The 20,854-nt window shown below is 36.1% G+C and overlaps 1 protein-coding gene across 7 annotated transcripts in view; it reads left to right on the top strand.

Moving 5' to 3' along the window:
* The window catches only part of SMARCA1 (SNF2 related chromatin remodeling ATPase 1), a 74,564-nt gene that overhangs the window by 27,444 nt on the left and 26,266 nt on the right, over window positions 1-20,854 (top strand). For all 7 annotated transcript variants that reach the window (XM_079911552.1, XM_079911555.1, XM_079911549.1 and 4 more), the window contains 5 exons: window positions 2,016-2,148; window positions 2,730-2,878; window positions 5,073-5,192; window positions 12,477-12,587; window positions 12,849-12,962. In XM_079911552.1, the coding sequence (XP_079767678.1) occupies window positions 2,016-2,148; window positions 2,730-2,878; window positions 5,073-5,192; window positions 12,477-12,587; window positions 12,849-12,962 (627 nt within the window). The remainder of the gene's footprint in view (window positions 1-2,015; window positions 2,149-2,729; window positions 2,879-5,072; window positions 5,193-12,476; window positions 12,588-12,848; window positions 12,963-20,854) is intronic.

The raw sequence follows: 20,854 nt of genomic DNA, 5'->3' as shown, positions 1-20,854 counted from the left end.
TTTTTTCCCACTCCTAAATATTGAAGAGGGCACATACATATGTTTTAATGAAAAGGGTTTAAAAATTAGTCTTTCAGTATTAATTTCCTTAACAACTAAATATATTAAAATCCTTAGCACTGAAATTGGGAGAGATAGGGTTTTAATTTCTGTTATAAAACAATTGGGGCAAGAAGGTAAAAAGGTAACAAAGGAATATATTCCAGGAAAACATTTGCTACCTAAGGACACCATCAGAAACTACTCTATGTTTAAAAAAGGTTCAGGGAGCTTTTCTTACCTTTCGTCATGGTATCATTTATTGAACTAGAGCTACAACTTGAGTCACTGTGACTCAAGTTTTGAGATTATATATAATTTCAGAGGTAAAAAGATAAAACATAGCTATGCATTCAAAATCCCAGGAATTTATGGGACAACTGACTGTCTTTGGAAATGATTAAATAAAGTCATATGCCAATGAGGCAGAGCTTAGAAGTCGTCCCTTTTCTTTTATAATAGAGAATTGAAAATATTGACCATCGGGACATTTTAAAATCCACATGCTTTGGCATAATTGTTACTGCTTTAGGTACCAAACTGCATGTTTGATGTGACTAAGTTGGAGTAAGCCCCAGTAAGTTACAGTGTTACTGAACTGGAAAACTTACTGGTGACACTTTATTTCCTTAAAAGTGTTAGAGGATAGCTGATCTTTCACGATTTACCGATTTGAGTTTGAAATGTAAATATGTGTAGGGGTGTTGCATTCTCTCTCAGTGTGCTGTGTTGAAACTGTTACTGGCTCTAGTGTTTTTATATTTAGTACAAGGGCTGTTTTGAACCCTGTTTCTTTCATTTTTTTTTCTCGACCAGCCTCCTCCCTTCACCTATTTGCCCTGGCAGCTTCTTGTGTTTTAAAAACACTCCCCCTGCAATGAACATTGTGGTACATGACTCTTTGAATTATGGTTTTCTCAGGGTATATGCCCAGTAGTGGGATTGCTGGGTCGTATGGTAGTAGTTCTCTTTTTAGTTTTTTAAGGAACCTCCATACTGTTCTCCATAGTGACTGCTAAAAAAAAAAAAAAAAAAAAAAAAAAAGGTCATGAAGAACCTAGGGGCAAGATGGGAATAAAGACACAGACCTACTAGAGAATGGACTTGAGGATACGGGGAAGGGGAAGGGGAAGCTGGGACGAAGTGAGAGAGTGGCATGGACATATATACACTACCAAACAAAATAGATAGCTAAGTGGGAAGCAGCCGCATAGCACAGGGAGATCAGCTCGGTGCTTTGTGACCATCTAGAGGGGTGGGAGGGAGAGAGACACAAGAGGGAAGAGATATGGGGACATATGTATAACTGATTCACTTTGTTATAAAGCAGAAACTAACACACCATTGTAAAGCAATTATACTCCAATAAAGATGTTTAAAACAAAAACAAAAACACTCCCCCTAGCTGTTTATATGTTATCAGAACTTGCCACCTGTCACACCTTTACCAACTGTAAACCATAGGACCAGTTCAAGACCATACAGTAAGGGTATTAATAGCCCATTAATTTTTATGACCCTTTATTACAGATCCCTGAATTGCCTCAGTAAACAGAAAGAACTGCTTGCTGATGAGAGAAAGCTGACTTTTGCCACCAAAGCAGCCCTTATTAACTAATTTGCCCCTCACTTAAAAAACTCCTTGCTAGTGTGGAAGATGTTTGTATTTAATGGCTTAAAGTTACTTAGTAACTTAATCCAGAAGCTTTCAGCTCTCTTTAGTCCTCATCTTAAAGGGGTTTTGTCTGTTGTCCTTCTGGAAATTTCCATTAATGGTACGGCAGAATATTTGCAGATTTCTGTGTTCCCAGGGGTCTCTAGATATTCTTAATATTCTTTACCCTCGTTTCAAAAATGGCAGGTCTAGAGAGATCAGGAACTAATTTTTATTTTCAGAATTTTATAGCATAAGCTTGCTATACCATACATTTTATCCAGAATGCCCAATGTCTTATATTAGGATTTTTTTCTACTAGGATCGGGCACATCGTATCGGTCAGAAGAAGCCAGTACGTGTATTTCGTCTCATCACCGACAACACCGTTGAAGAAAGGATTGTTGAAAGAGCTGAGATAAAACTGAGACTTGACTCAATTGTCATACAACAAGGTATTTATACGTGTAAACTGAATTAGGTGTTCTTTTTGAAAAACACGTGCAATTTTCTTCAGAGGAGATTACTTTTAATGAAAGTTGACCAAAATCTGCAAACTTAGTAAAAGAAAAAAGTCAAATTAAAAAAAATGCTAATTTAAATCTGCCTATTTTGAAACCTGGCATTCAGTATATGGAGTAGGTACTTGAACATCACTAGCTTATAGCTGAATGTCAGTGGCATGTCTTTTGAAGTACTTGGTATTATTTAGCAGATAAAATGTTTGGTTTAAAAATTTTAGAACATGTATTAGAGGGTGCCTTTTCATACAGAACAATTTGATCTGAGAAATGAAGTTTGAACATGAAAAAATGTTTCTGTCCTATGTTTTAACTGAATTTTATAGAAGGAAATTCATATTGAAATAGAAGGTATGGTAGAAGAAAAACTTGCAGGGTTGTTCTTTTAAAAAATTACTTTAAAGCTCACTAAAGTTTTACTTATGTTTAAATGTAGTAGTTTCTGATTAGAACTAATATGCTATGCTTTCTCTGGAATATCATTGCATATATACAACTTTTATTTTTATTATCAGGAAGACTTATTGACCAACAGTCTAACAAGATGGCAAAAGAGGAAATGTTACAAATGATACGTCATGGAGCCACCCATGTTTTTGCTTCTAAAGAAAGTGAGCTGACAGATGAAGACATTACAACTCTTCTGGAAAGAGGGGAAAAGAAGGTTAGTTAAAATGGCATTTTGTTTTCATGATGGATTGCTTTAACATCAGTTTATTTCAGCATGATTATTGTAGTGTGTTGTTTCAAATGCATGTTTCAAATGACTCATGTTCTAAGAATTTGTAGATTTATATCCAGGGATAATTTAGGGTTTTTTTTTTAGTTTAATTTTTGGTGAGAAGAGTAGGAACCGGAGTTTAAAATTGAGTGACCTTATATCTCATGCTTATAATATTGGTATTTACTCTACTTAAAAGCCCCAAAAATGTTGTGTTTAATCACTTGTATCAGGACTGCATTTTTGTGACTTTTTTGCATGGGATTAGAAATTATCTACTGATACATTGTGTTAACTGTAACTTTTGTGAACATTTTGTAAAATATTAAAGCATTATTTGTTAAAGTATAATAAGCTGTTTCAGAATATTGCAATTTTGTGTTGAATTTACCTTTTTTCACAAATTATTATGGATAATTTCAAACATAAGCAAAAGTAGACAGAATAGTGTAATGAACCCCCATGTACTTATCACCTGTTTCCAACAACCATCAACCAGTCCTGCCCCATTCACAGCCCCAGTTCATCTTCCTGCCCCATTCACAGCCCCAGTTCATCAACCAGTCCTGCCCCATTCACAGCCCCAGTTCAATCTCAGCCATATCATTTCAGCTGTAAATATTTCACTATGTATTTCTAAAATATAAGAACTCTTTAAAAACATAACCATGATGGCATTGTCCCACCTGAAAAACCCCAATAATTCTTTAACAGCAAAAATCCAGTTATAATTCAAATTTCCAATTATCTCAGAAGTAGCTAAGGTTTTTTAAAACTTTTTTAAAAATCAGAATGCATGTAAGGTCTATACATTGTCATTGGTTGATATGTCATATGTATCCTTTTTAATCTGTAGGTTCTCCCTCCATTTATGTATTATTTCCCTTGTAATTTATTTGGTGAAGAAACTGGATTGTTTGCCTTTTGAGTTGCTCACAGTCTAGATTTTGCTGATTCCATCCCCACGGAGTATTTTACCATGTTCACTTATGTACTGTATTTCCTGTAAATTGGTCGAATTTACTTTTCAGACTATTTTTTGTTTCTGAGGCTATATCTCCATACATTTATATTATAGCCCCAGCACTTATTTATTTTATAACTGACCTCCCACCCCCCACCTCTGGCAACCAGCCAATCTGTTCTCTGGGTCTATGAGTTAGGTTTTCTTTTTTTTTAGATTCCACATATCAGTGAGATCATATGGTATTTTTCTTTCTCTGTCTGACTTATTTCATTTAGCATAATAGCCTCAAGGTCCATCCACATTGTCTCAAATGGCAGGATTTCCTTCTCTTTAATGGCTGAGTAATGTTCCATCGTATACATTTACACCACATTTTCTTTATCCATTCATCCATCGATGGACGCTTAGGTTGTTTGCACGTCTTGGCTATTGTAAATAGTGCTGTAACGAACATGGGGGTGCAGGTAGGTATCTTTTCAAGTTAGTGTCTTCATTTCCTTCAAATAAATTCCCAGGAGTGGAATTTGGAATTGCTGGATCATATGGTAACTCTATTTTTAATTTTTTGAGGAACCTCCATACTGTTTTCTACATTTCCTTAACCAATTCCCACCAACAGTGTAGGAGGGTTCCCTTTTCTCCACATCCTCTCCAGCATTTATTATTTGTAGACTTTTTGATGATGGCCATTCTAACAAGTGTGAGGTGATATCTCATTGTAGCTTTGATTTGCATTTCCCTGACGATTAGTGATATTTAGTACCTTTTCACGTATCTGAAGCCATATGTTGGAATTTGAACAATCTTGTGTTCCTGTGTTTTATGTTAGCGTGCAAATGTGTTGTTTAATCCAAGTTTGCCTTTGTTTTAGCATTAACCATGTGTCCCATTAAAATTATGCAGCAGAAATTATAATATGGCTACATTTTCAATGACAAAAGATTTTAAAGAAAGCCTAAGTGAGAACACTTAAGAGCCATTTAAGTATTTAAAATACTTGGGGCAAATTAAATTTATATTCAAGTTTGATGTTAACATTGCATTATTACCTTGTAAATTAACAGACTGCATATTTCATATCAAAACCTGACTTTTAAAAAGATAGAAAATCCACAGATTTTTATAAGTAATTCAGTGATAATTTTCTAATTTCAATGCCTTCAACTTTAGACTGCAGAGATGAATGAACGCTTGCAGAAAATGGGAGAGTCTTCTCTGAGAAATTTTAGAATGGACACTGAACAAAGTTTGTACAAGTTTGAAGGAGAAGATTATAGAGAAAAACAGAAGGTAACTTTTTACCCTCAACCATTAGATTCTCAAATTAGCATTTCTTCCCGTAACAATTATATATTTAACAAAACACTGGCACTTACCTATCACAATACTGTGCTACAGCGTGAAAGTGATGTATGTCAAAATGATCTTATCTAAGGGCTGGTTTATTATTATTATTATTACCACCACCATCAACATCATTTTTGCTGTTGCTGCTACTACCACTACCACCACTTTTGTTTTTGAGAAGCAGTATAGGATGTGGTTGAGTTCCTGGATTCTAAAGCTGAAATCACAACTCGATCACTAATTGACTTAAATTTTTTTTTATTGAAGTATAGTTGATTTACAATGTTGTGTTACTTTTAGGTATACAGCAAAGCGATTCAGTTATACATACATATGTATTATTTTCAGATTCTTTTCCCTTATAGGTTATTACAAAATATTGAGTATAGTTCCCTGTGCTGTACAGTAGGTCTTTGTTGGTTATCTATTTTATATGTAGTAGTGTGTATATGTTAATCCCAAACTCCTAATTTATCCTTCCCCTCCTTTCCCCTTTGGTAACCATAATTAAGTGACTTTGGATAATCAGTTTTTTCACCTATCAAATGGAGATTGGAGTAATTACATTATAGAGTAATTAGAACAAAATATGTAGCACTTAGTATTAATTATACTAGTAATAATATTATTGTTAACATATAGTTACTTAAATGCCAGAAGGACTTTGTTACAGGTGGTCTCATTTATAAAAGAATGCCTTGTAATATACTTCATGGACAACAAAGGTCTCTTGAAGAAATGGGAATTTTATTTATTTTGTCTGTTTAAACTGAAATTATGGCTGTAATTTTAAAAACTTTTAATTTTCAAATGACTTCAGACTTTATTGCAAAAACTAGTAAAGAGTTCACATATATCCTTCACTCAGCTTCCCCTAATGTTAACAATTTACTTAATCATATTACAGTGATCAAGTCCAGGAAATTAACATGTTTTCCCCCTAATGTCCTCTCCCTGTTCCAGGGTTTATAATCCAGGATCCCACATTGCAGTTTTTAAAAACAGAGTTTTATTTTTAAGAGCAGTTTTAGGTTCACAGCAAAATCAAGTGGAAAATACAAAGACTTCCCATATTCCATCTGCCTCCCTCCAACAGCTTCCTCCACTGTCAACATCCCACACCAGTCGAACCTACACTGACATCATTATCATTCAAAGTCCATCGTTTACATTAGGATTCACTTTTGGTGTTGTACAGTCTGTGGGTTTGGATAAATGTATAAATGACTGGTATCCACCATTATGATATCCAGAATAGTTTCACTGCCCTAAAAACCCTCTGTGTGCTGCCTGTTAATCCCACCCTCCCGTCAACCCCTAGCAACAACTGATCTTTGCACTTTCTCCATAGTCTTGCCCTTTCCAGAATATTATATAGTTGGAATCATACAGTATGTAGCCTTTTCCAATTGGCTTCTTTCACTTAGTAATATGCATTTAAAGTTCCTTCATGTCTTTTCATGGCTTGATAGCTCATTTCTTTGTAGTGTTGAGTTATATTCCATTTTCTGGAGGTACTACAGCTTATTTATGCATTTATCTACTGAAGGACATCTTGGTTGCTTCCAAGTTTTGATAATTATGAATAAAGCTGCCATAAACATTTATGTGCAGGTTTTTGTGTGGACATAGATTTTCAACTCCTTTGGGTAAATCCCAAGGAGCACGATTGTTGGATTGTATGGTAAGAGTATGTTTAATTTTGTAAGAAACTGCCAGCCTGTGTTCCAAAGTGGCCATACTATTTTACATTCCCGTGGGCAGTGAATGAGAGTTCCTGTTTGCGCCACATTCTCACCAGCATTTGGTGTTGACAGTGTTCTGGATTTTTGCCATTTTAGTAGGTGTGTAGTAGTATGTCTTTGTTTTAGTTTGCATTTCACTCATGACATATGATGGGGAGCATCTTTTCATTTGCTTATTTGCCATCTGTATATTTCATCGGGGAAGTGTCTCCTCAGATCTTTCGCCCATTTAAAAATCAGAATGGTTGTTTTCTTATTGTTGAGTTTTAAGAGTTCTTTGTATATTTTGGATAATAGTCTCTTATCAGATATGTCTTTTGCAAACAATTTCTCCCAGTCTGTGGCTTGTCTTCTCATTCTCTTGACCCACATTGCATTTTGTTGCTGTGTCTCCTTGGTCTCTTCTAATCTGTGATAGTTCTCAGTCTTTCTTTGTTTTTCATGACTCTTGAAGAGTATTGTTCAGTTGTCTTGTAGTTTGAATCTCACTTTGGGGTTGTTCGACATTTTTTTCATGATTTGATTGACATTATGCATTTTTAGCAAGAATGTGTTGGAAGGGATGTTACGTCTTTCTCAGTACATCATACCAGGGAACATATGACATCACTATGTCATGTTACTGGGGACAGTAACCTTAGTCACGTTGTTGAGGTGATGTCTGCTGGCTTTTTCCACTGTAGAGTTCCCATTTTTTCCCTTTGTAATTGATAAGTATCTTGGTGGGGGGAGATACGCCTCAAATTTTTGCCCACTGGTTTTAGCATCTCTTGGTGGAGTTTGCCTGCAATAGTTATTGCGGTGTTTACTTAACGGTAATTTTGTATTTCCTTCATTCCATCTACATTTATTAATTGGGATTTTTCTGTAAGGAAGAGCTGTCCCTTCTCCCCATTTATTTATGTACTCTTTTATTTATATCAACATGGACTCAAGGAGAGTTATTTTTTGAGTTATAATACAATTCTATCATTTTTATTTTGTTACTCAAATTGTTCTATAAAGCTGTTAAATTTTTTAACTGACAGAATGAATTTTTTAAAATAAAAAAGCTTATTCTTAGGTATTGATTTTACTGAAAAATCAGAGGTGAGCCATTTTAATTTGCATTGCAACTAGTATGTTGATAATGCTTTGTTGCTGTCATTATTTCTGGTTAGTTTTTAGTATCTTGACCAAAATCTATGTGGTTATTCTATCTATAACCTTAATTCAGACTACTTATGGCTTACTCTGAGGAGATGGAGGTGACAGCCTGCATACACAGAGTGCAAACTGCCTTCCTAATATGCTTTTTAGATCTCATTATGTGATATGAATTTTATTAATTTTACAATTATTCCCTTGGGCTTATTGTTATTATAAGTGTTTTATAAAGTAACAGTGAAAAGTCTAAATATCAGTGGTGCTTCCTACCTACTTTCTTAGAGGAAAATTAGGCTTAGTAAAATATTTGTCCATTTCTAATATAACAAGTTTTCCTGTGTTTCTAATTCTAGCAAAATAATGATGTACAGATATAAAGAAATTTTGATGATAACAATTATGATGACTTTTATAATTGACTGACTAAATCAGATTTTTTTCTGAATATTCTGAGTTGAAATTATATTTTTATTATGTCTTTCCATATTTTCTAGATAGGTTCATAAAATAAGTTCATACTGTCCTTTGAAGAGAATTGAAAACCTGCAAGAATGTTGTTCATACATATGGAAATTGCACAGTGAGGTAGATTTTTATATAAGATTTATCGAACCAGTTGCATTAGTTTATAACCATACCTGGTGAATTAAGTCATAATGACTGAAATTGATTCTGAATAAATTAACCTGAATAAGTTTGTATTAATGTAGTCTTATCTAAAACAAACTAATTTAGCATGATTTATTCTGTTTTTGAAAATCCAGGAATTGGCCTTTAATACTTATTTCACATTTGAATATCTAAACCTTCAAACAAGTATAGGTTAAATGGCCAAATACATTACTTTTAGAAAGTTAAGTTATTATTGATTTTTCATCCCAATCGAGACAAATAAATATTGGTTATTAAAAAATATCTTTTCGGGCTTCCCTGGTGGCGCGGTGGTTGAGAGTCCGCCTGCCGATGCAGGGGACATGGGTTCGTGCCCTGGTCTGGGAAGATCCCGCATGCCGCGGAGCGGCTAGGCCCGTGAGCCATGGCTGCTGAGCTTGTGCGTCCGGAGCCTGTGCTCTGCAGTGGGAGAGGCCGCAACAGTGAGAGGCCCGCGTACCGCAAAAAAAAAAAAAAAAATCTTTTCTATTACTGTCATCTCACATTAACCCATCTGAGGGGAAAAACAAAACAAAACTCATCATGTTACATAACTCACATTATCCATCTCGTGAACTTTTAGAGGTAAAAGAGACATTTAGTCTAACCTTGTTTGTGATTAAGAAATCCCATCGATAACATCTAGGACAGTTATCTAGCCTCTGTTTTTTTTTCTTCCCCCCATCCAACCTCTGGTTGAACTCGGTATTGTTGGGATTCTTATTCAGGATATTTCATTTCACTGTGTTATATTCTCTGGTTCTCAGAATACTTCTATTTTTTAAAAAATATTTATTTATTTGGTTGCACCGGGTCTTAGTTGTGGCACACAGGCTCCTTAGATGAGGCAGGCGGGCACCTTAGTTGTGGCACGTGGGCTCCTTAGTTGAGGCAGGTGGGCTTCTTAGTTGTAGCATGCAAAAAATTCTTAGTTGTGGCATGCAAACTCTTAGTTGCAGCATGCATGTGGGATATAGTTCCCTGACCAGGGATTGAACCTGGGGCCCCTGCATTGGGAGCACAGAGTCTTATCCACTGTGCCACCAGGGAAGTACCTCAAAATACTTCTTATTTGGCTTATAAGCTCCTTGGTGGAAGAGATTGTTTTATTCACTTTTGTATCCTTGACACTTGCAAATAGGTACTTAAGACATATTTGTTAAATTATATTGAGTAGCAATCTACTTTCTTGTGACTTTCCATGTTGGTTTTAATCTTATAGATCAACAAAGAACATTTTTTTCTATCTGATAGACTTTTCCATATGTGGATGCCACCATTTTGTCTTTAGTCTTTACTTCTCTAGACACAGAGTTTATGATTTCTAACCATTCTAGTCATCTTAGTTTATCTTCCACTCTTAAAATGTGATAACAAGGTTAGAACTCAGCCTGTAGATGAGGTCAAATAGAGTGGGACCATTAATTGTATTGGATTGGCCAAAAAGTGCCTTCGGTTTTTAAGTAAAAATAAAAGACACATTTTTCATTTTCACCAAGAACTTCATTGAACAACGTATTCACCCTGTTGTTTCACTACCTTCTGGCATTTTTCAGGCAACTTCATAATTCCATCTTCCCAAAACTTTTTATCTTTTTGAGCAGAGAACTGTTCGAGGTTCCTTCTACAGTCTTCCAGGGAATTGAAATTTTTTTCCATTAAGAGAATTTTGTAAAGACCAAAATAATTGGAAATCTGAAGGTGCAATGTCTGCTGAATACGGCAGATGAATCAGAACTTCCCAGCCAAGCTGTAACAGTTTTTGTCTGGTCCTCAAAGAAACATGCGGTCTTGTGTTACCCTGATGGAAGATTATGCATTTTCTGTTGACTAATCATCGAGTGCTGCTTTCAGTTGGTCTAATTGGGAGCAGTACTTGTTGGAATTAATCATTTGGATTTCCAGAAGGAGCTCATAACAGAGGACTCCCTTCCAATCCCACCATATACACAACATCACCTTCTTTGGATGAAGACTGACCTTTGGTGTGGTTGGTGGTGGTTCATTTCACTTGCCCCACGATCTCTTCCATTCCACATTACTGTACAGTACCCACTTTTCATCACCCGTCACAATTTGTTTTAAAATGGAACATTTTCATTATGTTTAAGTAGAGCGGAAATATGGTCAAGAAGGTTTTTTTCGCTTAACTTATGTGGAACTCAAACATCAAAGCGATTCACATAACCAACCTAGTGCAAATATTTTCAGTGCTTGATTTGGATATTTTGAGTATGTTGGCTACCTCCCGCATGGTATACTGTTGATTGTTCTCAATAACTCGATTTGATCGCTATCAACTCCAACTGGTCTACCTGACTGTGGAGCATCGTCCAGTGAGAAATCTCCAGCATGAAACTTCGCAAACCACTTTTGACACGTTCGATCAGTCACAGCACCTTCTCCATACGCTGCACAAATCTTTTTTTTTTTTTTTGCGTTTCTACCTTTCTTGAAAAATAACGTATAATATGCTGGAAATGTTGCTTTTTTTCTTCCATCTTCAATGTTAAAATGGCTACACAAAAATTCACCAATTTTGATAAGTCTTTTTTTTTAAATGCATGCTGATATGACAGCTGTCACATACAATCTAACAGAATTATTTCCAATGAAGTTAAAGACAAGTAAGTGCTACTAGAGCCATCTTACAGAAAAAACCAAACAAAACTTTTAGCCAGCCCAATAGATTAATGGCCTCTTTTGTGTAAAAGTAGTAGGCTAGGCACTGTGAAATCAAGAAAAATATCTGAACTAGAAAAGCATACCTACAGACTCAGAACTTTATATTGTCACTTTTGTATATTGACTTTTAAATTGCATTTTCCAGCTGATATTGGGGTAAAGTTTTGTAAGGCTACCAAATCATTGTTCACACCACTTTGGATATTTAATAATAACTTACATTTAACTCTTGGCAGTTTACCTAATGCTTTCACATATATGGTCACATTTAATCCTCAGAGTAGGTATTATTATTATTCCCATTTTACAGATGGAGAAAATAATTTCTTCAGAGTTATACAGTTGGTAAAGTGGCAGAACCTGGTTTCAAATTCAGGTCTTTCTGATTCCACTGGCTTTTCCCACAGCTACCTTACCAAGAGGTCTTATTTTAAAATTTCTCTTGATTTGAAGGGATATGTGGCTGTCATGTTGATATTTATTATTTATGCCTTTCAGCTATTTTCTAATTCATACACTTAACACAGTTACCAGAATCAATATTAGTCTTCCTCCTATATTAGACGCTATTTATTTATTTTGACATAAAATATTAACCAGATTATGCAAATTCTTCTCAATCACTAAGCAAGAGCTAAGTTTCAAACTTCCTTTAAAAAAAAAAGAAAACCATCCTTGCACTTGCACCTAAACTTGGTATACAGTATGAGGTTTTGGAAGTTGGGATGTATAACTGACTCATAAAGCAAGTTTTTTTTTAATTGAAGTATAGTTGATTTACAATATTGTGTTAGTTTCAAGTGTACAGCAAAGTGATTTAGTTACTTCTTTTTCAGATTCTTTTGGGGTGCATGTATCTTTTCCAATTAGAGTTTTACAAAGCAAGTTTTGATTCTTCCTAATGGCTTTGGTTTTCTCGCACTTCTACAACCTTGATGTGCTTGATATTTATAAAAAAATTTGGAATTATTAAACTCCTCATTCTTGTTTTCGTGTATAGCTTGGAATGGTGGAATGGATTGAACCTCCCAAACGAGAACGCAAAGCCAACTATGCGGTGGATGCCTACTTCAGAGAGGCTTTACGTGTTAGTGAGCCAAAGATTCCAAAGGTAAAGCAGTATGAGGCCAGGTTTTATGTCCTACAGTAGAATTGTCTCGTAACGTGGTCTCTGATTCAGATTTACTTATATTAGTGCTAAATCTTAGTCCCTAAAATATAACAATACAGAAAAGTACTTGATATGCTCTAGCCATATAAATGGATTCCATTGTATTTATTTTTCTATATATAAAAGAAATAATAAAAGATAAGTGTGTTCACTTCATGTACTGAAAACAAATATATATGTAATGCATTTTCTCCCCCGCAGGCTCCACGACCTCCAAAACAGCCAAATATTCAGGATTTTCAGTTTTTCCCACCACGCTTATTTGAGCTCCTCGAAAAGGAAATTCTTTATTATAGGAAGACCATAGGCTATAAGGTAATTTTTCAGTTTTTTGGATTAGCATAATACAATCTTTTAAGCTAATATAATGTATCAAGCTAGACTAGAAAGTGTTCCATTTTAATGTGAGAGAACTTAAGAGTAAGTCAAAATAGTGGTGTTTTTAAAACCAAAGAGGGGGTTTAACTAGAAGCAAAGCATCAAGCTACCCAATCACCAGTAAGATCATCACTAAATGAGATTAGTGGAGAATTATCCAATATTTCAAAATAGTAATACCATTTTAATAATTCTCGTATTCAGGTGCTCGAAGAATATGTAGAATAAACAATAGGTATGTGTTTAAATAGAAGTGAATGTATAATAGATGATAGGAAATGTTTGATTATTTTCCTCAAAATGACCAAGAAATAGTATTTTTGTGTTTATTGCTCGTAGATTGATAGAAGCCCTGTTGGTGGTTAGTAGATTGTGATCACTTAGGTGTTAAAATAATGATAAACACGATAATGAATTATGGAACTTAAAAATGATCTTTTGGAATTCAAATTTCTTACTTATATAGGTAGATAAGAACCCGTTTGTAGTGAGTGAAATATAATGTCTGTCATACTTACAGCTATCACATTGAGAGATTAAGCATACCAGGTTATTTCTGTATGTTGAAATTGGCTTCCTAGTGAGTGGAAAGGGATGACCAAATAATAGTCAATAGTATGAACAAAATTATAAAAGTATTAACACTGTTATAATTTTATGAAGATTTATGTTTTATGAATTGGAAGCTGTGTTTTAAAATTTATTTTGTGAACTTTTATCACAAGTGGAACTGTGACCAGTTATTTTGATTGGTAACTGTAATATGCCTAGAAAAGCTCCATATATATATAAGATATTTAGTTAGTTAATATTTTCGAACTGAGGGAAGAGATATGGGGACATATGTATATGTATAACAAACTCACTTTGTTATAAAGCAGAAACTGACACACTATTGTAAAGCAGTTATACTCTAATAAAGATGTTAAAAAATATTTTGGAACTGAATGAATCTCTAGAGTGTTTCTACTATTTGTCCAAAGTGGGAGCACTGTCATTTGAAATAGAGCAAAAAAGTTTTGCTTGCTATTTATGTACCAAAGTTTAGATATATATAAATAGGGACAAGAAACTTAAGGTGAATATAAGTGGAAATATATATAAATAGGAACAAGAAAGTTAGGGTGAATATAAGTATAAAAATATATAAAGTGGTTAGTTATAATCTGGTTAGGGAAATATGATTAAATTTGAATGTATTTAACCAACAGGACTGGATAAAATCCTTCTTAGGAAGTTGTAGAAGAGTACAGGAATCATGGTTGAACATCGGATCAGGCATAAAACCAGTTTCAAAGAAAGTGAAAACAGCGATATGGTAGAAGAAACAGGCAAGTTATAGGTTTAAAATGTAAAATAAAAATAGTAAAATTAATAAAGTAGTGAATAAGATTTCACGAGGTAAACAAATATATACATGATCCCACTAAGAATTATTAAACATTTTAGGTTTAGATCATTATTTTCTGTTAACTTTTATTGACTATTATTAGTGAGACTTAAAGGAGAATTAGATTGAAATGTTAGACCCCAGTAATCAACCAAATATCTGTGTAGAGCATCTTATAATTGAATAAATGTTTTACCACATACTTCATTTGATTTCTTAGAAACCCTGCGAGATAGGTGTTATTATCACCTCTATATAATAGGTGAGGAAACAAGTTCAGTGAGGTTAAATGACTTGTTCAAGGTCAGGTAGCTAACAGAGTTGCCAAGGGTGCTGGTCTCAAACACAGGTTCTGAGCATTCAAATGCTATGCTCTTTCCACTCAGACATTCTGGGCTATTTCTGCATCTGACATAACTCTGCTTCTTTCTGCAGCCCTAAATAAGGACTGTGTTTACAGTGGTTTGACATGTTGTTTGGGAGGTGAGCCAAGTGGTAGTCAAGTAGCAGCAATAAAAAAATCACCTCTGCTAATATAACTGTTTATGCTCCTTCTTTGGAGATACTGAAATTCTGTTCCCTGTGATAATACAGTGCCCACCACATTCTCGCCACAGCTCTGGTTTTAATGTAGATAGTGCCTTTCATTACAGGCGGTTTGTGGTTAAGGGTCAGGGTCTTACATGACAGTTGGGTGGTGGCCAGCTGGAAGGAGATGGAGGAGAGAGGAAACCTTAGAAGAGGGAGGAATGAAGGGACAGCTGCGAAGGGTGATAGGAAGGAGGAAGGTGCAAGAAGAGAGGAAAGGGATGAGTGAGCAGAGGGGAGATGGCACGGCATCCATGCTGTGGCACCTTACTGTTTTCTGTTCCTCACCTCCCGGAGAGAAGTGACTGGAGAGGGAGTGTGAGTGAAAGGAGGACTGTTTTTCATTTAATACATATTTATCGAGTGCTCCCCTATGCCAGGTCCTATGTCAAGGTCTGAGGATAAACTGACGAATAAGACAGTGGGGGTTCCTCAGTGCACAGTACTCACGTTCTAATGGAGGAGACAGACATTAAGCTGAAAGCACAGCGTAGTGACGTTACTTGTTTTCAGTACTTACAAAGGGTGCTACGAGGGATCATAACGTGGGTATCTAGTGTGGAGTGGGAGGTCAGGGAGGTGGTCCCTAAGGACCACCATTTAAGTTGAGATCAGAGAGATGCACAGGAATTAGCCAAGTGAAGTGTGGGACAGAAGCATTCAGGTGGGGGAGCCACAGGTACAAAGGTGTTGTGGTAGGAAGGAGGATTGCCCCTTCAGAAACTGAAAGAAGGCCAGTGTTGCTAGGGAGTGGTGAGAAGGAGAATGACTTGAGATGAAACTGGTGAGTTGGTTGAGTTGGATCAAGTGGAGCATTGAACATTAATTATAGGTCATATTAATTAGGTTGAACTTCAGAGCAAAGAAAGCCTTTGAGATGTTTTTAAGGCAAAGGGGTAGGTGGGTGATGGAATAATAACAGCAGATAGTTATTTAGTCCTTACTTGTGTTGCTTACTCTTCTTAGTTGTTGAGAAATGATTAGCTCAGTATTCTCAGAAGAGCCCTGGAACTACATACCCATTTTACAGGTGGGGAAACTGAGGCATACAGAGGTTGAGTAATTTGCCCTGAGTAATTTGCTCAAGGTCAAGCCACTTATAAGAGGTAGAATATGATCAGACTTACATTTTTAAAAATCACTCTGGCTGGGCTTCCCTGGTGGCGCAATGGTTGAGAGTCCGCCTGCCGATGCAGGGGACGCGGGTTCGTGCCCTGGTCCGGGAAGATCCCACATGCCGCGGAGCGGCTGGGCCCGTGAACCATGGCTGCTGAGCCTGCGCGTCCGGAGCCTGTGCTCCGCAATGGGAGAGGCCGCAACAGTGAGAGGCCTGCGTACCGCAAAAAAAAAAAAAAAAAATCACTCTGGTTGCAACACAGAGAATGGTGAGTTTCTCCAGGGAAACCAGCCAGGAGGCTGCTGCAGTGTGAAGATGCAAAGATGGTGGTGGCTGGGAGTGTGGTGGTGGCAGTGGGGGTGGAAGAAGAATCGACCCCCTACCACTCCACTCCTAGCCCCAGGCTCTCCTCAGCCCCATCCTGGATTGCCTTTGTACTGTCTTAAGACTTGCCTTGATCCTCTGTATGCCTACTTAGCTGGGGATTTACAAGACAAAGAAGAATACATTCTGGATGTTGGTTCTTTCTGAACCTTGTCTCTTCCATTCTTTACCAGGGGCTACAGACCTGAGCTAAGGTGGGTGCTTTAATTGGGTGGGTCTTGTGTTTGAGTACAGTTGTCCCTTGGTATCTGCGGGACATTGGTTCCAGAAGCCCACAAAGATACCACGATCCGTGAATGCTCAAGTCTCATATAAGATGGCGTAGTATTTGCATGTAACCTATGCAAATTCGCCCATATATTTTACATCATCTCTATATTACTTATAATACCTAATACAATGTGATTGCTATGTAAATAGGTATAAATACAATGTGAATCCTATGTAAATAGTTGCCAGCATGCAGCAGATTTAAGTTTTGCTTTTTGGAACTTTCTGCAATTTTTTCCTCAAATGTTTTTGATCTGAGGTTGCTTGAATCCACAGATGCAGAACCCGCGGATACGGAGGGCTGACTGTATAGACAGATGAGCATGGCATGTTAATCACTTGCAAAAGCTTCCTATAAAGGACGATATGATATTGATAAGTGTTGGGCATATCTTCTCAAGGATTCCTAGCATTGATTTTTTTTCCCCCCTACTAAACCGCCAGAAAACTAACCCAAGCCACAATATGAATGGAACAATAGTTTGTTCTCAGATGAACAGGACTGCTGTAGTGGAGTTTCCTGATATTCTCTACGTAGTTAGGTTCTCAAAAAGGGACTCCTTTCCCTCTTTCTGCTTAAATGATTGTTAGCTCAGGGGAGGGAGGTTTTGTCTGAAGCTGGGGGCATTGTGGTGCATGGTTCCATTTTGTCCATTTTGAGTCCCCACTGTCACATTCTGTAGTGACTTGGAGTGTGGTTAGTGAAGGGCTCAGTAGGCTTGAAGCAGTGGGTAAACAGCATTTTTCTTCAGGGCCTGCTTATTTGCATTTTTATTTTCTGTTTTGTTTTTTCCCCTCAATACTCAGCACAACAAGGTCACAGCAGTATTCCTGATAATAAGATCTGGAATTAAAGAGTTCTGTTTTATTTGAGGCTGAGAGAAGTAGTTGTTTGTTTTGTCCTAACCACTTGGTAGATAGCTGTGCATTATGTGCCAATTTTCCCTGCTGTCTAAGCTCTGACCTTGTTGCAGGTTAGACGTATTCAGAAGCTTCATTGCTCTTGTGACTTAAAGGAGTTACTTAATGCTTTTAATCACTTGCTCACTAAAACCCTTCCATTGGAAGAAGGTGACTGAATTGATATTTCAATTGCAGAAGTTTAAAAATCCGGAGTATCCAAAAGTCCCGTTGAGTCTAAGACATGGAGTGAAAGAGTTTTGCCATATTAGAAGCTGAAGAAAGCTGTAGGACATTCTAATATATATCTTCAATAAAAATTCTTTGGGAGGGGATATAAACATTTGACAAATGCAGGAAGTTCTATAATCTTTGTGAGTTTCCGTAATGTGTCATTGTGGGCCACCTGTTTTGTTGTGGTAGAATTAAAATACAGTGAGCTGATTTCAGGTTACTACTTTTATTTTGTGTGTTGTCACATTTAATTCAGTATTCCATATTTCTATGAAATGTTTGCTGAAGCTCCTAAGAAGCAAGGCCCCCCAAAAAGTTTTTCACTTTTCCATGGAACATAACTCTTAATCAGAAATTCCTTACTATCTGACTAGAAATCCAAATAATAATTGAGTTGTTTCCTTGAAAGATAACTTCTTGTATATTAAGTGTTACTGGGGGTCATCAGTAATATATACAGTATGAGTACTTGAGATACCATCTAGGTATCTGTTTAGTACTATTGGCCTATAATTTGTCTACTTAATTCTTTTATAGCACTTTGAAATCACTCTAGGAAGCTAAATGTCGATAAAACCTCATGAGGTAAAAAATGAATACCTTTTAAAAATAATAAATATTAAGAAGGAGATTATTTGTAGGAAGAGATACAGGAATTTAGGAATTACGAGTCATTTCTAATTCTAAAAATTTTAGCAGTTGTTTGAGTAATTTTTAGAACTAAAATTGTAAATGTGGGCTTCCCTGGTGGTGCAGTGGTTGAGAGTCCGCCTGCCGATGCAGGGGACACGGGTTCGTGCCCTGGTCCGGGAAGATCCCATGTGCCGCGGAGCGGCTGGGCCCATGAGCCATGGCCGCTGAGCCTGCGCGTCCGGAGCCTGTGCTCCGCAACGGGAGAGGCCACAACAGTGACAGGCCCGCATACCGCAGAAGAATTTTAAAAAATTAAAAGAAAAATAAAATTGTAAATGTAACATTGATGAAGTCATTCTAAAGTTTTGCTGTATTAAAAATATGGGCAGTCGATCCTAAAATCTAATGGTATGTTATAATATTCTGATTTTGCCTTTATTAAAGTTCAGGTGGAAAATTTTTAGTATTGAAGATATCTACATAGAATAAAAAGTTCATTTTGTGTGGGTATATTATCCATTTTCTGTCATAAAATTAGATGTTTGTGAAATATTTTGTTAAAGTATGGTTTGTCAGGTATGGAAAGTTTGAAGCATTTTGGTAGAGAAATATCTTAAGATTAAAGAGGTTTTCCTCAATGAAAGTTAAAATTTATGGCCAAAGTAATTTCACCAGCAACTGAAGGGGTCTGTTAAACTTTTAAAGCTATGTCTGTAATTTTTTTCAACATTTTATTATGAAAAATTTCCAAACAGAAAAATGTCAAAATAATTATACAGTAAACACCCATATACACACCACATATATTTTCCAATTTACATTTTACTGTATTTGCTTTATCACCTATTTGTCCGTTTCTCCAGCTTTCTATCAAATGGATATCCTTCTTATTTCTTTATGAATTTCAAAGTTGCAGACATAAGTATATTTCACCCGGAAACACTTCAACATGTATATCATTAGCCGGAGTTCAATATTTATTTGATTCTTTTTAAGATAAAAGTTATATACATTGAAATATATAAATCTTGTGTGCCATTTGGTGAATTTTGACAAATGCATACGCCTATATAACTGAAGCCCCTATAAAGATATAGAAAGTGCCCCTTCCCAGTCAATCCTCATATTCATTCCCCAGACACAACCACTGTTCTGATATTATTTTCATCTGTAGATTAGTTTTTTTGTTCCAGAGTTTCACATAAATGGAGTCATATATTATGTGTAAGGCTTCTTTCACTTAGCATAGTGTTTTTGAGATTCATCTATGTTGTCCCATTATCAATGGTGCATTCCTTTTTATTGCCGAGTACTATTCCATTGTAAGGATATACCACAGTTTGCTTATCCAGTCTCTTGTTGATGGACATCTGGACTGCTTTCTGGGTTTTGGCTCTTGTGAGTAAAGCTGCTATAAACATTCTCCTAAAAGTCTTTGTATAGATATGTTAGGAATGGAATTGCTGGTGTGCCTGTGATTTAAAAGTGGAATTTAGCTATTGAAAAAAGTGATTTTAAATCATGCATATCACTGGACTACATTTCATTTTTAATTTACACCTTCTTTTCCATTTCCATTTGCTACCATCCTAGGCCAGGTGATCATACGTCATTTCTAGATTACAACAGTTTAGCTGGTTCTCTTGCCTCTAGTTGCTTCCTCACTTCAATCCATCCAGCACAAGGCTTGCAGGTGAAAACAGTACTCCTTTGGTGAAAGATCTCCAATGGCTTGCTGTTGCCTACTGTGTAGTTTCAGAAGGCCCTCTAATTCTGTTTCCCCCTGACCTTGTTTCTTATCCCGTCTCAACATAAACCTTATATATGCTCCTTCCTGTTTTTGCCTTACCGTTTTTGCTTTACTGCTCCAGCCTAGAATATTCGTTCTCTCTTCTCCATCTCCCCAAATTCTTATAGTTCTTAGAGTATAGCTCAGAATCCCGCAGCTAGGTTGTGAGCTCCTTGTGGGCAAGGACCATGTCCACTATTTTTTATATTCCAGTGAACACCTATCATAGTGCTATGGACAAAATAGACATTTAGTCATTACTTACTAATTTGATTGTCTCGTACTGATGATTATGTACAAATGAATCTGTTTTTCAGTATGTCTTTTTAATGCCCAGTTAGTAGGTTTTATATTTAAACAACTATTGGATACAATAGTTTTAAAAATACTTATTTTTAAATTACAATGCTATGATTGAAACTCTATGAAATATGTATGACAATTAGAGAAATGTACTCTAGTATGTATTATAATCATGTTTTAGTAAAACCGTGACTATTTGATACGTCTAGAGGATGAGTCAT

Source organism: Stenella coeruleoalba (genome assembly GCF_951394435.1).
Source record: "Stenella coeruleoalba genome assembly, chromosome: X".
Taxonomy (NCBI): Eukaryota; Metazoa; Chordata; class Mammalia; order Artiodactyla; family Delphinidae; genus Stenella; species Stenella coeruleoalba.
Note: the sequence above shows the minus strand (reverse complement) of the source record. Positions and strands in the feature narration are given on the sequence as shown.